At 43.4% G+C, this 14,203-nt stretch overlaps 1 protein-coding gene and 1 pseudogene across 4 annotated transcripts in view; one reads left to right on the plus strand and one right to left on the minus strand.

The window, feature by feature from the left end:
- SGF29 (SAGA complex associated factor 29) overlaps nt 1-11,259 on the minus strand; it is a 16,171-nt gene extending 4,912 nt beyond the window's left edge. The window contains exons 1-5 of one of the 4 annotated variants that reach the window (XM_074197332.1): nt 11,137-11,259; nt 9,831-9,907; nt 7,135-7,210; nt 6,972-7,044; nt 741-805 (exon numbers count right to left, since the gene is read on the minus strand). In XM_074197332.1, the coding sequence (XP_074053433.1) occupies nt 741-805; nt 6,972-7,044; nt 7,135-7,210; nt 9,831-9,905 (289 nt within the window). In that variant the 5' untranslated portion in view covers nt 9,906-9,907; nt 11,137-11,259. Of the gene's footprint in view, nt 1-740; nt 806-6,971; nt 7,045-7,134; nt 7,211-9,830; nt 9,927-10,594; nt 10,889-11,136 lie in introns of those variants that run through there. The other 3 variants (XM_074197331.1, XM_074197333.1, XM_074197335.1) reach the window with 3 other exon arrangements.
- Nucleotides 11,260-11,984: 725 nt separating this feature from the next.
- LOC141494826 (protein FRG1 pseudogene) lies at nt 11,985-13,107 on the plus strand (annotated as a pseudogene).
- Nucleotides 13,108-14,203: the final 1,096 nt, after the last annotated feature.

Genomic DNA, 14,203 nt, shown 5'->3' on the forward strand with positions numbered 1-14,203 from the left:
TGAAGTACAGAATCCTTTGGTGTCTAACCCACAGCACTGTGCTTGGGCATACAATAGGCATTTTTTTTGTTATTGTTTTTCCCCCCCTCAAGGCAATGGGGTTAAATGACTTGTCCAAGTGTCTGAGACCAGATTTGAAACTCAGGTCCTCCTGACTCCAGGGTCATTCTTGTTCTATCCACTTGGCCACCTAGCTGCTCCATACCCATAGGCATTTAATAAATGCTTCACTGACTGAAATTTAAAGAAACCATTAAATAGAAGCTTCAGGCACCCATCAGAAAGCTGGAAAAAACTCAAAATATGAAGAACTATTTTACTAACTATATGATCATATGATTGCATAAGACCACCAATAGGAAATCTAGCCTATAGCAACTCTTCAGATCTCCTTCATCAGAAGCATCACTGAGGGGACACAGACTAGGGAACTGGCTCAACACTGATTTTAACCTTGCAGGACCTATTTTTACTTGCACATCAATATTTGTACAACATGAGGATAAGATTTCTACTTGCCTCTAGAAAATATGGCAAGCAGAGTGTAAAGAATATGCAAGGAAACAGTGAATAGACCCCAGAAAATCTGAGAAAAGTCAACCTTTCACAAAAGGTGAAAATTGAAGCAGCCTTCCCTCAGGGTCAGGGGCACACAGGATGCTAGAAGAGCTAGCAAACACAGCCCCATCTGCCTATGTACCTCTTCCCCTACTGCCTAAAGCACAGCTCCCCCAACTCACCAATTCGCCTTTCCTCCAGCAAAGTCTTGATCTCAGCAATCTTATCCAGGGCTCTGCGCAGGATACTGAGGAAGCAAAGCAGAAAAGTAAAAACAAACCTGTAAGGGGCGGCTAGGTGGTGTAGTGGATAAAGCACCGGCCTTGGAGTCAGGAGTACCTGGGTTCAAATCTGGTCTCAGACACTTAATAATTACCTAGCTGTGTGGCCATGGGCAAGCCACTTAACCCCATTTGCCTTGCAAAAACCTAAAAAAAAAAAAACCTATAGAGGGCAGGCAGCCAGAACTGGGGGGTCTTCCAGAGCCTCTGGAAGGAGCTGCTTCTGCATCAGGCAATTAATTATATCATCTTAGGCAATGTAAAGTGGGCATTGGGGGAAAGAAAACATGTTTGAGGTTTCCTTACATCTTTTTCTCAGTCACTCATGAAACATGTTACCCTTTCTAGATAGTACGATATCACTACTTGCTACCTTGCTTTGAGGCACATAACCAAACTCACAATCTATAAATCAGGAATCCCACAAGGATTTCCACAATACCTTCTAGAAAGGTTAGTTGCATTATTTGTTGTCTATACAAATTCTCAATTCTATTCCAAGACAATAAGAAAATTAAAATATTAACTTTGTTCTCTTTGAGATCGTGAATATTTGATTTTCTCCAATCTGTCTAATTCGCTCATTAGTGGTGTAAGTATATCAGAAATAGGACAGAGATTTCAAGCACTGACTGATGAAGATAGAATCTTTACTGAAATTATGGACTTCAGTTTATAAATCCAAAAGTATTTAGCCATTAAAATTTATTTAAATTGTGCAACTACTTTCAACCTAAATCTTTCCAACTTTAAGTGAGAGTAATAATCATAGGATTCATAAAACTAGACTTGGGAGGGATCCCAGAGAAAGCATCTAATACCATCACAATTTACAACTGAAGATGAATGTCTTTATTTATACAGAGCTGTACATTTTCCTTACATCAAATCTTGAGTGTTGAATGTAGTACAGGTATTTATTTTGCAGAGGGGACAAATGACTCAGAGAGGACAAATGACTTATCCACAGTCACAGAGCAAAGGAAATGACATGGGTAGGATTTAAATCCATGTCTTCAACTTTAGTTTTATACTCTCTTTTTTCTCCCCAAGTAACCAGTATTTTATTAAGTGGTTCTTCCTGAAACCACCCCACCTCCTACATGAAGAATATTTTTTTAAATGAAAAACAAATACCTCAGTACATACCTATGTAGTCTGGCAAAACAAATTCTCACATTAGCCACGTCGAAAAATGTATTTCTTATTCTGTATTTTAAGTTCATCACCTCTCTGTCAGGAGCTGAGTCATATGTTTCATCTTCATCTTTTGGTTTATCATTACATTGATCAGAGTCCTAAAATCTTTCAAAAAACCTTTTTTTATTTAGTTACTTTTTCTTTTTTTTAGGCTTTTTTGCAAGGGGGTTAAGTGGCTTGCCCAAGGCCACGCAGCTAGGTAATTATAAGTGTCTGAGGCCACATTTGAACTCAGGTACTCCTGACTCCAGGGTCCGTGCTCTATCCACTGCGCCATCTAGCCGCCTCCTAGTTATTTTTTCAGTGGCATGTTAATACATGCCTCTCAGACAAAAATCTTAACCATTATCTCCTTACCAAACATGTTACAAGGATAAATAGGAAGCTGTATGATTGAGGGGAAAAAAACCCAAACCCCTGGAATACAAGTTGGAGGACTTAGGTTTAATTGTAGTTCTGACACGACCTTGTTTTGAACTATAAGTTTACTCCTTCGCTGGGTTTCATTATCCTTATCTGTGAACTAATTTTATTTTTATAATTATATTTCAATATAATTGTCTTCATATGTAATCCCAAGTATTTTATTTTATATATTTAAAAAATATCATTCTGAAGGCGGAGCCAAGATGGTGACAAGAATGGATCCCGTCTTAGGCTCTCTCTCATAAAACTCATAAGCTAAGGACTCTAACTAAATTTTCGAGAGACAGAACCCACAGAGAGACCCAGTGAGGCAGTTCTCCTACTCAAGGTAACCTGGAAATGAGCAGAAAGGCTCTGCTCCCCGGGGTCGAAGGAGCAGCCTGCCAGATCTAAAGAACTTCAGCCTCCTGGAGGCAGCCCAGGGCACTGGGAGCCGCTACTGCTGCGGGGGAGTTTCCTGAGCTACACCCCAGGGGGAGCACTAGGCACAAATTGGGGGAACAGTGGGGGACCTCTGCCAGAGTGAGCACATGAAGCCCAGCCCTCAGGGCACACAGAGAGCAGCATAGCCAGCACAGCCAAGTTCCAGGAAACAGAAGCAGGCAGAGCCAGTAAGCAGGAGCCACCAGGGCATACCCATTGAACCTAAGGAGGGGAATGAAGAGAGAGAGAGAGACTGTCGAGCTCTGTCCTCTGCCCCTGGAACAGGACTCTGGGGCTCTGACCACATTCAGATCCTGATCGCAGTCTAGGCCCCCCCATAGAACAGCAGGGGCCCCCTCCACCTCAGCCCCGTAGCAGAGGGGGGCCCATATGGTCATTCACAGACCGGGAGGGAGTACAGAGCCTCACACACTGAGACCCTTGTGGGAGTGTCCCAAAAGCTCAGGAAGCACCCCCAAAACAGGCTCAGGCTGGGAAAATTAGCAAGCAGAGAAACAAGAGGAACACCACTGAGAAATATTTTGCATATGAGCTCAAGAAGGATCAAAACACTCAGTCTGAAGATGAGGAAACACAAACTCCTGCATCTAAAGACTCCAAGAAAAACAGAAATTGAGCTCAGGCTATGACAGAGCTCAAAAAAGACTTTGAAAATCAAATGAGGGAGTTGGAAGAAAAACTGGGAAAAGAAATGAGATGCAGGAAAAACATGAAAATGAAGCCAGCAGCCTAGTCAAGGAAATCCAAAAAAATGCTGAAGAAAATAACATGCTAAAAACCAGCTTAGGTCAAATGGATAAAACAGTTCATAAAGTTACTGAGGAGAAGAATGCTTTAAAAAGCAAAATTGGTCAGATGGAAAAAGAGATAAGAAAACTCTCTGAGGAGAACAAATCCTTCAGACAAAGAACAGAACTCAGAGAGATTGATGAATTCACGAGAAACCAGGACTCAATACTTCAAAACCAAAAAAATGAAAAATTAGAAGAAAATGTGAAACATCTCATTGAAAAAAACAACTGATATGGAAAACAGACGTAGGAAAGGTAATTTAAAAATTATTGGAATACCTGAAAGTCATGATCAGGAAAAAAGCCTTGACATCATTTTCAAAGAATTACTACAAGAAAATTGCCCTGATATTCTAGAAGCAGAGGGCAAAATAGAAATGGAGAGAATCTACCGATCCCCCAGAGAAAGAGATCCCAAAAAACCAACCCCTAGCAATATTATAGCCAAATTCCAGAACTCCCAAGTCAAAGAGAAAATATTACAAGCAGCCAGAAGGACACAGTTCAAATATCATGGAGCTGCAGTCAGAATCACACAGGACTTAGCAGCAACTACATTGGAAGCTCATAGGGCTTGGAATATAATATACCGGAAGGCAAAAGAGCTTAGAATGCAACCAAGAATCAACTACCCAGCAAGGCTAAATGTCCTCTTCCAGGGAAAAAGATGGACTTTCAATGAACCAGGGGAATTTCAAATGTTCCTGTTGGAATGGCCAAAGCTGAACAGAAGGTTTGATCTTCAGATACAGGACTCAGGTGAAGCATGGAGACTGGAGGAGAGGGGGAAAATATGAGTGACTTAATGATGATGAACTGCATGTATTCCTGTATAGAAAAATGACACTGATAATACTCATATGAATGTTCTCAGTTAATAGAGCAGGTCGAGGGAGCTTTTATAGTTGAAGTACAGGAAAAAGCTGAATTTGAAGATAAAAATATGGTATAACAATGGAGTCAATAGAGAAAAGGGAAATGTAATGGGAGAAAGAAAAAGGAGAGGGGGGAATAGGCCAAGATATTTCATAATAAGATTTTTATTACAATGAGCTATTGCAATGATAAGGAAGAGGGGAGGCTAGGAGAGGAAACAGCATATATACTCAATGGGGTATAGGCATCTGGAGTAAGGGGGGGGGAAACAGGGGGAAGGGGAGGATGTAAGTGATGGAGGAGAGGGTGGACCATGGGGGGAGAGTGGTCAGATGTAACACATTTTCTTTTTTTACTTCTTGCAAGGGGCTGGGATTGGCTGGCTTGTCCAGGACCATAGGGCCAGGTGGATGCTGGGACTAAGGGGTGGTAGGGGGGCTTGGGGCCTCTTGACCCCAGAGCCAGGGATCTGTCTGCTGCGCCACTCAACTACCCTACAGCCCTACAGCAGAGTCAGAGTGAAAGGAGAGAGAAAATATAGTACATGGTAGTGGAGAAATACGAAAGGAGGGAGGTGCGATCAGCAATGGCAACATTGGAAAAATATGGAAGCCAACTTTTGTGATGAACTTATCATAAAGAATGTGATCCACCTGTGACAGAGTTGGTGGTGTTGGAACACAAACTGAAGCACATTTTTTATTATTATTATTTTGGGGGGGGTGCAGGGCGAATGGGGCTGGGTGGCCTGCCTGGGGCCACATAGCAGGGTGATAGATGGGTGTCTGAGGCTGGATTTAGACCCAAGTGCCCCTGGCTCAAGGGCCAATGTGCTGTCTGCCACCCAGCCACCCCTACTATTATTACTATTTTATTTTATTTTGGACTTTTTTTTTCTTTTTTTGGTTTTTGCAGGGCAGTGGGGTTAGGGTGGCTTGCATGTCACACAGCTGGGTGATTGTTGGGTGTACGGGGCCGGATGTGGGCTCGGGTACTCATGGCTCCAGGGCTGGTGCTCTGTCCATTGAGCCACTTGGCCATACCTACAATTATTACTATTATTTTTTTTAATTTTAATTTTTTTTCTCTCCCCTTTACTTTATCGCTCAAGCGAGTCTATATTTATGGGGGGGAGGGGGTATTTTGTTTACTCTTAAACAAGAATATTTTATTAATGTATAAAAAAACATTATTTGTACAAAATGAGAATAAATATTAAAAAATAAAAAATATCATTCTGAAAAGGGGGTTCATAGATATCATCACACTGCTAAAGGGGTCCATGACACAAAAGGTTTAAGAACCCCTGGACTAAATGGTTCTACATTCTCATTCTATTCTAATAAAATGATAAAAAATTAACTCCCCATTGCCAGACAACTCCTTAACCTTCTGGAAGGCTTACCTTTTATGGAAGGGGTAGAGTTTTGGGGGGAGCAGAACCACATTTAAAAATGAAAAGGCAGCTTTGAACAAGTAGAAATGGGTACATACATTTGTGGGGCCATTACTCTGTACCTCCACTACCACCCCCTTTATTCACCCCACCGTCTCAGATGAGGGAGGGCTTGGTTCAGCCTGCAGTGGCCTCCTAGACACACTTGAATCCTTCTGGGCCAGCAGCAGCAGTCAGAGTCAGGGGGTGAAGAGGGGTATATTTCTGCTGCTCAACACAGCTGGTGCTAGCTCAGTAAAGGATTCCTTTCCTATTTTCCTATTTTAGTAGAGAAAATAAAGAAAAACAGTTGCCCTATTTTTATTTTTCAATAGTTTATAATAATTTAATTACAGAGAATTAGTAAATTGCTGCCATATTTGGACCTGAAAACCTACGCTAAACTTGTTTCAGAAACAAGAGCTCATGTGCCAGCAGTAGCATCAAAGATATAAGGTTTCTTCTTTGATTTATCAAAGGAACATAATTTGCTCTCTTATTCAAGAAACCAGACCAATTCTAACTCATTCAATTGGCAGATATGGCATAAATTTGTTTCAAAATTTAGGAAAGAATGGAAATTTTTTAAAAAGGGGGCTAGGGATACAACAATGGCAAAGAAAAACAGACAAAAAGAGGAAGGAAACACTGATAACAAGGATATAAAGAAAGAGAACTTATGAACAAAGAATAAAGATGAATAAAACTGTAGTAGAAAGGACCCTGCACAAGCCCAAGGGAAAAAAAGCAGTTTGTATGTGGAATTGAGTGAGAAATAGCTTAAGGACAAGAAGAGAAGGAATACAAACTACAATGGAATAAAGAAGAACTTGGGCCAATATGAGAACAGAAATAATATCTCTGTGGCAAGGCTGTGAACGTGAAGCATCTTTTTAAGTTTTGTAGGGCATGCATGAGAAAAGGATGAGGAAAAAGAATCCTAGGTACAACCACACTCACTTGCATTCTGCCTCTGCATCTGCCTTGGCTGTGGTATAGAGACCTCGAAGCTTTGTCCGGTAATAGGGAGAGACTGCAGATGAACACAAAAACACAAATCAAAAAGAAAGGTTCAGGGCCAACAACATCCCAGGCTAACTTCCTTCCCAAACTCTTTTCTCACTTTTGTTTTCTGTTTGCATTCGCTCATGTGTCTTCTGGATATTGATCAGATTATGTTCACTTCGAGACCGTTCTTCCTACACAGACATGGAGAGAAAAGGAATGGAAAGGGAAAATGAGAAAGGGAAGGAGGTTCTGTCCTGCTACACCAGCTTAGTGCCTCCCTCATCATTTCCCTTTACTGACTCCACCCAAAATGTTCTTCAAAAAGTTCCTGTGGGCAGCTAGGTGAAGTGAATAAAGCACCGGCCCTGGAGTCAGGAGTACCTGGGTTCAAATCTGATCTCAGACACTTAATAATTACCTAGCTGTGTGGCCTTGGGCAAGCCACTTAACCCCATTTGCCTTGCAAAAACCTAAAAATAAAAAAAGTTCCTGCACAAAAACTGGAAACAATTAAGTCCAGTGGCTCCCTCTTTTCTCTACAATCAACTCTAAACTCTCCCGTTGTTTGGCTTTCAAGTACCTTCACAACCTGACCCAGTCTATCTTGCAGCTTCATTATACATCATACACTTTGTCTTAAATTCTGTAATGCAGCTAACTGGCTTTTTCTCTGGTCCTCCCAAGCAGTGCTTAGCCTCCTCTCTCCTAGCCTTTACAAGGCTGTCCCCACATGTGGGGATTTCTCAAGGATTTCTTCTTTACATACAATACCCTCACCACCTTCCACACAAAGCCTTTTCTAATCCTATCTGTTAGTACTCTACACCTTTCTAACCATCTTATATATTTTCTGTAAATAGTAATACACTATTGTTGAATACTTGACTAAACAAACTCTTTGAAAGTTTGGAATGTGCTAGCTGAGCCAGGTGGTGCATGCCTATCATCTTTACTTAGGGGGGGGAATCTGAACTGCCAAGCCCGTCCTGTGTCTGCTCCAAATTCAGCACCAATGCAGGATGTCCTTAAAAGTCCTAGAGCAGGGTTAAGAATGCACTAAAACTTTTGGGTGAGTGAAGGAGCCAATAGACTTATCTAAGGAGGGGCAAACCACCTCAAGTTGTAAACAGAGCACATCAAAATGTCCATGCCAATGTGGTGGACTGGGTCATCAAGAGGACAAGAAGCTTCCATTTCCAGTCTGGGTAAGATAAGGAGATCCAGTTTTAAAAGAGAGGAATGGGAGAAAGAAAAGAAAAGAAGAAAGAGGGAGGGAGGAAGATGTGGAAAAGATGAAGGGGGAGGAGAGAGAAGAGGGGGAAGAGGTCTCCATTTAGAAAAATTCTTCTAAAAAAACCAGAAGAATTCTTCATTTGGACTAGCGTAAATCAAGGAGGTGTTGCTGGAGAGGGGAGGACCAGCTCTCCTACTTACTGCAGCCCTAGGACCTTTGGCAAATTATAATACCTTCTGGTGCTGTTTCCTCCTCCATTAAAAGCAGTAATACTTGCATATCTCCCAAAGTATGATAAATGATTGTTGATAAATTGAAATGGAGGCACTACTAATTTGGCTCAAAGATCTGAGAGTTATGAGAGACCTCAGATGTCATCTAGTCCAACCCGCCCCTTTTACAGGGGCTCTAGGAGGTCATATAACTTTTGAAAGGTCACATATCATGAGTTGCAACTTTATCAGTTACTAATTACTGAATCAGAAAATTTATCATGTCTCAAAGTAGATATTAAAAAGGTCAAAGTAACAGTAATTTAAGTTTGAGGTAAGGTTTGTCAGCAAAATCTGTTCAAGTGGAGGGCCTTAAAGAATCAGGTTTTCTGGCTCCTCAGTCAATGCTCTCTCCACTGTGCTTCCTGGCTCTGTCAGGTGCAGATGAATATCTATACACTGGTTGGTTTTGCTCAACTTTTTGTTTGTGTATTATGAGAGAAGTTAAGGGAACGGAGGGAGTAAAGTTGGGGTTTTTACACATTTTCATCAATAAAATGTTGATTAAACATTCATACATCCACACCTTTCTTGTTCTATTATTCATACCTAGTTTCTCCTACGTATACCTCAAGCAGGCTTTGCTTAACTATCTAAAATGGTACAATGGGGAAGAAAAAATTAATAAAACTTAAAAACAAAACCTTCTCCAAATTCTTGAATATCTCATTTCCCTTAGACTTATGAATATCTAGTTTTTCCTATTTATACTCAATACAGGGGCGGCTAGGTGGCATAGTAGATAAAGCACCAGCCCTGGAGTCAGGAGTACCTGGGTTCAAATCCGGTCTCACACACTTAATAATTACCTAGCTGTGTGGCCTTGGGCAAGCCACTTAACCCTGTTTGCCTTGCAAAAAAAAAAAACCCCTATACTCAATACAACATTGCACTAATCATTACTTCACAATAACACTGTTAATACATTATAGCCAATTTAGTTCTATTTTAGTTGTTCACCAAAATGTCCACTGGCTTCTGTCCTCTGCTTCCCTTGATCTCTTATTCCTCAGTCTAAAGCTCCCCTAACTGTACCTAGATAATTACCCCTTGTCCCTCAGGCTTTTCTCTGACCATATAGATTTCCTATTCTCTCCTTGTCCAGGAACTAGCACTTACAACATTTGTTCCTATAGTACTTGACAGCACCTGTTACACCGTTTCATTCTAAAGTTAAGTTTTCAACAACTGCAGGAAAGGTAGACTAGAGACCACTCTTAAAATCTGTCTTGATTTCCTGTCTAATTGCCCTCTGAATTTTCCCAGGGTCATCGCCTCTTCTGAGGAGAGGGGTCCAAATATTACCTGAGTTTGCTTGATTAGTTGATGGAGCTCTGTGAGTAGTTCAGCTATTCGAGAATCTGCTGACACCAAGGCCATGGCTGTGGTAAATATAGTTTCCTGTGAGAAAGGGTAATGGAATGGCAGAAAAGAATGGTCAAAAGCCTCTGAGAGGGGAGACTTCTAAAGCTGAAGGACTAACAACACCATGGCATTCATAAAAGTTTAATTAATTCAGAAACAATTCAATAAATCTCTCCAAACAGTGTGGCCTTGCATTAATGCCAAGAGTGGTATTTTATTTATTTATTTATTTTAGGTTTTTGCAAGGCAAATGGAGTTAAGTGGTTTGCCCAAGGCCACACAGCTAGGTAATTATTAAGTGTCTGAGACCAGATTTGAACCCAGGTACTCCTGACTCCAAGGCCAGTGCTTCAGCCACTACACCACCTAGCTGCCCCCATTAATAGCTTTATACTTCATTCAGAGTCAGGAGAACCTGAGTTCAAATTCGACCTCAGACACTTATTAATTTCCTAGCTGTGTGGCCTTGGGCAAGCCACTTAACCCCATTGCCTTGCAAAAAAAAAACTTAAAAAAAAAGTTTTCAGTATTTTAGGAAAATGTGCCTGGCTGAAGTAGAGGAAAGGAAAGGCAGAAGAACCAGTCTCAGGTGATAAGGGTCTGCATCTGGGCGGCGGCAGCAGATGCAGGAAGGATGTGACAGGAGGGGAGAGGCCCAGCCTCCTGCCTCCTCCGTGACGGGCGGCCCTGCTGGCACTACCTACCTCCCGGGCGGGCAAGAACTTTGCAAACCCTCCGGTCGGGCCGCAAGGCCTATTGATTAGGATGTCTGTACCTCGTGCCGCCACCGACCTCGTGCCGCCACCGACCTCGTGCCGCCACCGACCTCGGGCCGCTGGCAGAGGGCATGCGCTCGGGGGCTTTCTAAATGCCCGCTACTCTCCCTACCGGGGCCCCCGGGGAGTGCCCCTCGAAGCCATGAGCTCTCTCCCGTCGCCGCCGCCGCCTCCCTGCTCGCACCAACGCACGTGCTCCTAAAGGCCGCCTCCCCACGTGGCCGGCTCCCGGCCCGGGGGAACAAAGAACCCTCCGCGGCGAGCGCGTGACCGCGGCGGCGAGCGCGTGGCCGCTCCGCCCCCGCAGCCCTCTTCCCCGAGCTCCGCGGTGTGCGCATGCGTGCACCCAGCCTCTTGGGGCGCCGCAGCCTGGCCCGGGTTGGGGGGAGGACAACGGAAGGGATGTTGCCCCTCCCTGCTCCCCCGCTCCCCGGGTCCGCCCGAGGCCCACGGCTGCTGCCCGCACTCACCTATCTAGGACGAGCCAAAACGAGCCGACTGTGAGGGAGGCGAGGAAGACCTCAGCCACCGCAACTGCAACACCCCCCCGGAACTTTACTCATCCTCGTTCCCGGGCTGGGGAATGTTAGTGCGCGTGCGCCTGCGCCTGAGCCCCTACGGAGCCTGTCGGGAAATGTAGTCTTTCTCTTCAAACTGTGGAAAGGGAGTCGGAGGACTCTATAATCTTACGCGCTCCCTGGCGTGTTCTTTGCTGGGAAATGTAGTTTTAACTTTTTCAGAGGACTCTGTAGTCTTGTTTTTTCGCCTATGTCGAGTCTTTATGAGAAAAATAGTAACAAGTAATGATAGGCATTTTTTTTTGGTATTCTTATAGTATTTTTTTTCAGTTTTTTTGCAAAAGATAAATGGGGTTAAGTGGCTTGCCCAAGGTCATACAGCTAAGTAATTATTAAGAGTCTGAGGCTGCATTTGAATTCAGGTCCTCCTGACTCCAAGGCCTGTGCTCTATTCACTGCCCCACCTAACTGGCCTCTTAGTATGCTCTTAACTTTTTTATTTTATTTTATTTTGCTAGGTTTAAGTGACTTGCCCAAGGCCACACAGCTAGGTAATTATTAAGTGTCTGAAGGCAGATTTGAACTCTGGTACTCCTGACTCCAGGGCCGGTTCTCTATCCACTGTGCCACCTAGCCTCCCCCTTAGTATGCTCTTAAGAAATACATATATATATATATATATATATATATACTACTTTTTTTTAAATTGACTCTGTAGAGCAAAATGCTAGGGTCTACCATACATATAACAAGACAAGGTTCTTTGAGAGATGCAAAGAGATCATTTTGGTCAGTGTTCCTTGACTATAAGTATTAATCTAATAACATGTAATTGGAAAAAGAAAATAATAAAAACTATTAAGGGGTAGCCCTCAGGGTCTTAGGGTTAGAGACCAAGGCAGCTTCCAGAGGAACCTCAAGAGAATGAGCTGAGGTCAAGATCAGGGTCATATCTTTGGGCAAAGCTTCAGAACTTCAGGATCAAAGGCTAAAGATAAGGTCCTCACAGCAGACTGTTCAGTCAAAGTCACGAAAACCAAGATCTTAGGCCTGTACAGGACTCAGCAGTGGTCTCTGGCTCCTGCCACCATGGCCGAGCACGCTTCAGTCAAGCCCAGAAAGCTGGTGCTGAAGGGCACGAAGGTCAAGAGTAGAAAGAAGAAAAACAAAGACAAGAAGAAGAAGAGGGAAGAGGAGGAGGAAAGCCAGCTTGACTGTGTTGGAAACTGGTGGGCAGTCCTAAACTTTGGTGAAATTTCTGGAACCATAGCAATTGAGATGGACAAAGGAACCTAAGTCCACACCCTTGACAACAGCCTCTTCACCCTGGGAGCACCACATAAAGAAGATGATGAGGGTCCCAGCCCTCCTGAGCAGCTCACAACAGTCAAACTGTCAGATTCCAGAATTGCCCTCAAGTCTGGCTATGGAAAGTATCTTGGAATAAATTCAGATGGCCTGGTTGGGGGGTGCTCCGATGCAATAGGACCCCGTGAAGTGGGAGCCAGTTTTTCAAGATGGGAAGATGGCTTTGCTGGCTTCAAACAGCTGCTTTATCAGATGCAATGAAGCAGGTGACATAGAAGCCAAGAGCAAGACTGCCGGAGAAGAAATAATCAAGATTCGCTCTTGTGTGGAAAAAGAAATGAAGAAGAAAGACAATATTCTGGAGGAGGACAAGGGGAACGTGAAACATTGTGAAATCAACTCTGTAAAGAAATTCCAGAGCTTCCAAGACCACAAACTTAAAATAAGCAAAGAAGACAGTAGAGTTCTGAAAAAGGCTCAGAAAGATGGAGTTTTTCATGAAACGCTCCTGGACAGGAGAGTCAAATTGAAAGCTGACAGATACAGCGAATGAGGAAAATGGTTTTGCCATTGCTGTCCTTTTCATTGTTATTCCTGAATAAAATGCTCTGCAGATGTGAGTCTTTGTCCAGAAAAGTTGTTTCCTTTGTGTTGGCGAGGGAGGCCCCTAGGAGATGAGATGACCAGTCAACATCGCTCCTTGGGGCCCGATGCCATTGGGGCATCACTGGAAGAAGCGCTTTAGACACAGAGGAGCCCTGACCTGTCACCTGGACAAGAGCCCACCATCAGACTGTCCTCTCCAGGTGCCTCCCCAGGCCCCGAAGCTTTCCCTGTGAGAAGCAGATCCAAGGTTATAAATTAGGTGGTATGGCCTGTTGACTCAAAACTTAGAGCTAAACTTGATTTCAAAACCTCATGGGGAGAAACTGCAGCTGAGTCAGGCCAAGGGGGAAGGAACAGAAGACCCCTCCCCATGCCTGCAGAGTGTTTCCAGGGAGGGGTATTACTATTCCCCAGGGGGAGCTAGCAGAGGGGGACGCCTTACACCAGTGGATCCATCCCTGCAGTTGAACTGGTGTCAGAGTTCACCATGCTTACCTCCTTCACAAGTGTCCTCTGGCTCTGGGGAAGGAAAGGGACCTGCAGAATATCTCCCCCATGTTGCAGAGGAGGAGGGGCCAGCAAGGCCAGGGTCTCGTTCAGGGTCCACTTGGGTGCCCTTTGGGCCTGGTGTGTGTGGCACCCCCTTCAATAAATGTTTCATCCAGATTGAAAAAAAAAAGGAAAAAAAGAAAACCAAGATCTTAGAAGAGATTTATCTCTTCTCCTTTCCCATCAAGAAGTCTAAGATCAAGGCAGCTAGGTGGTACAGTGAATAAAGTACTGGCCCTAGAGTCAAGAGGATCTGAAATTTTTTTTGTAAGGCAATGGGTTAAGTGACTTGCCCAAGGTCATACAGCTAGGTAATTATTAAGTGTCTGAGGCTGAATTTGAACTCAGGTCCTCCTGATGCCAGGGCTGGTGCTCTATCCACTGCACCACGTAGTTGCCCCCCCCCTTATTTTTAACATCAGTTTGAACCCCTATCTATTGTGTCTTTTTTGAAGGCTATAAATACAAATTTATTTTTTAAAATCAATATCTTTTCACTATGAGATCAAAATACTTATAACAGAGCAAAAACTTGAGAGGGGAAAAAAAAGCAATT

Source organism: Macrotis lagotis, chromosome 8 (genome assembly GCF_037893015.1).
Source record: "Macrotis lagotis isolate mMagLag1 chromosome 8, bilby.v1.9.chrom.fasta, whole genome shotgun sequence".
NCBI lineage: Eukaryota > Metazoa > Chordata > Mammalia > Peramelemorphia > Peramelidae > Macrotis > Macrotis lagotis.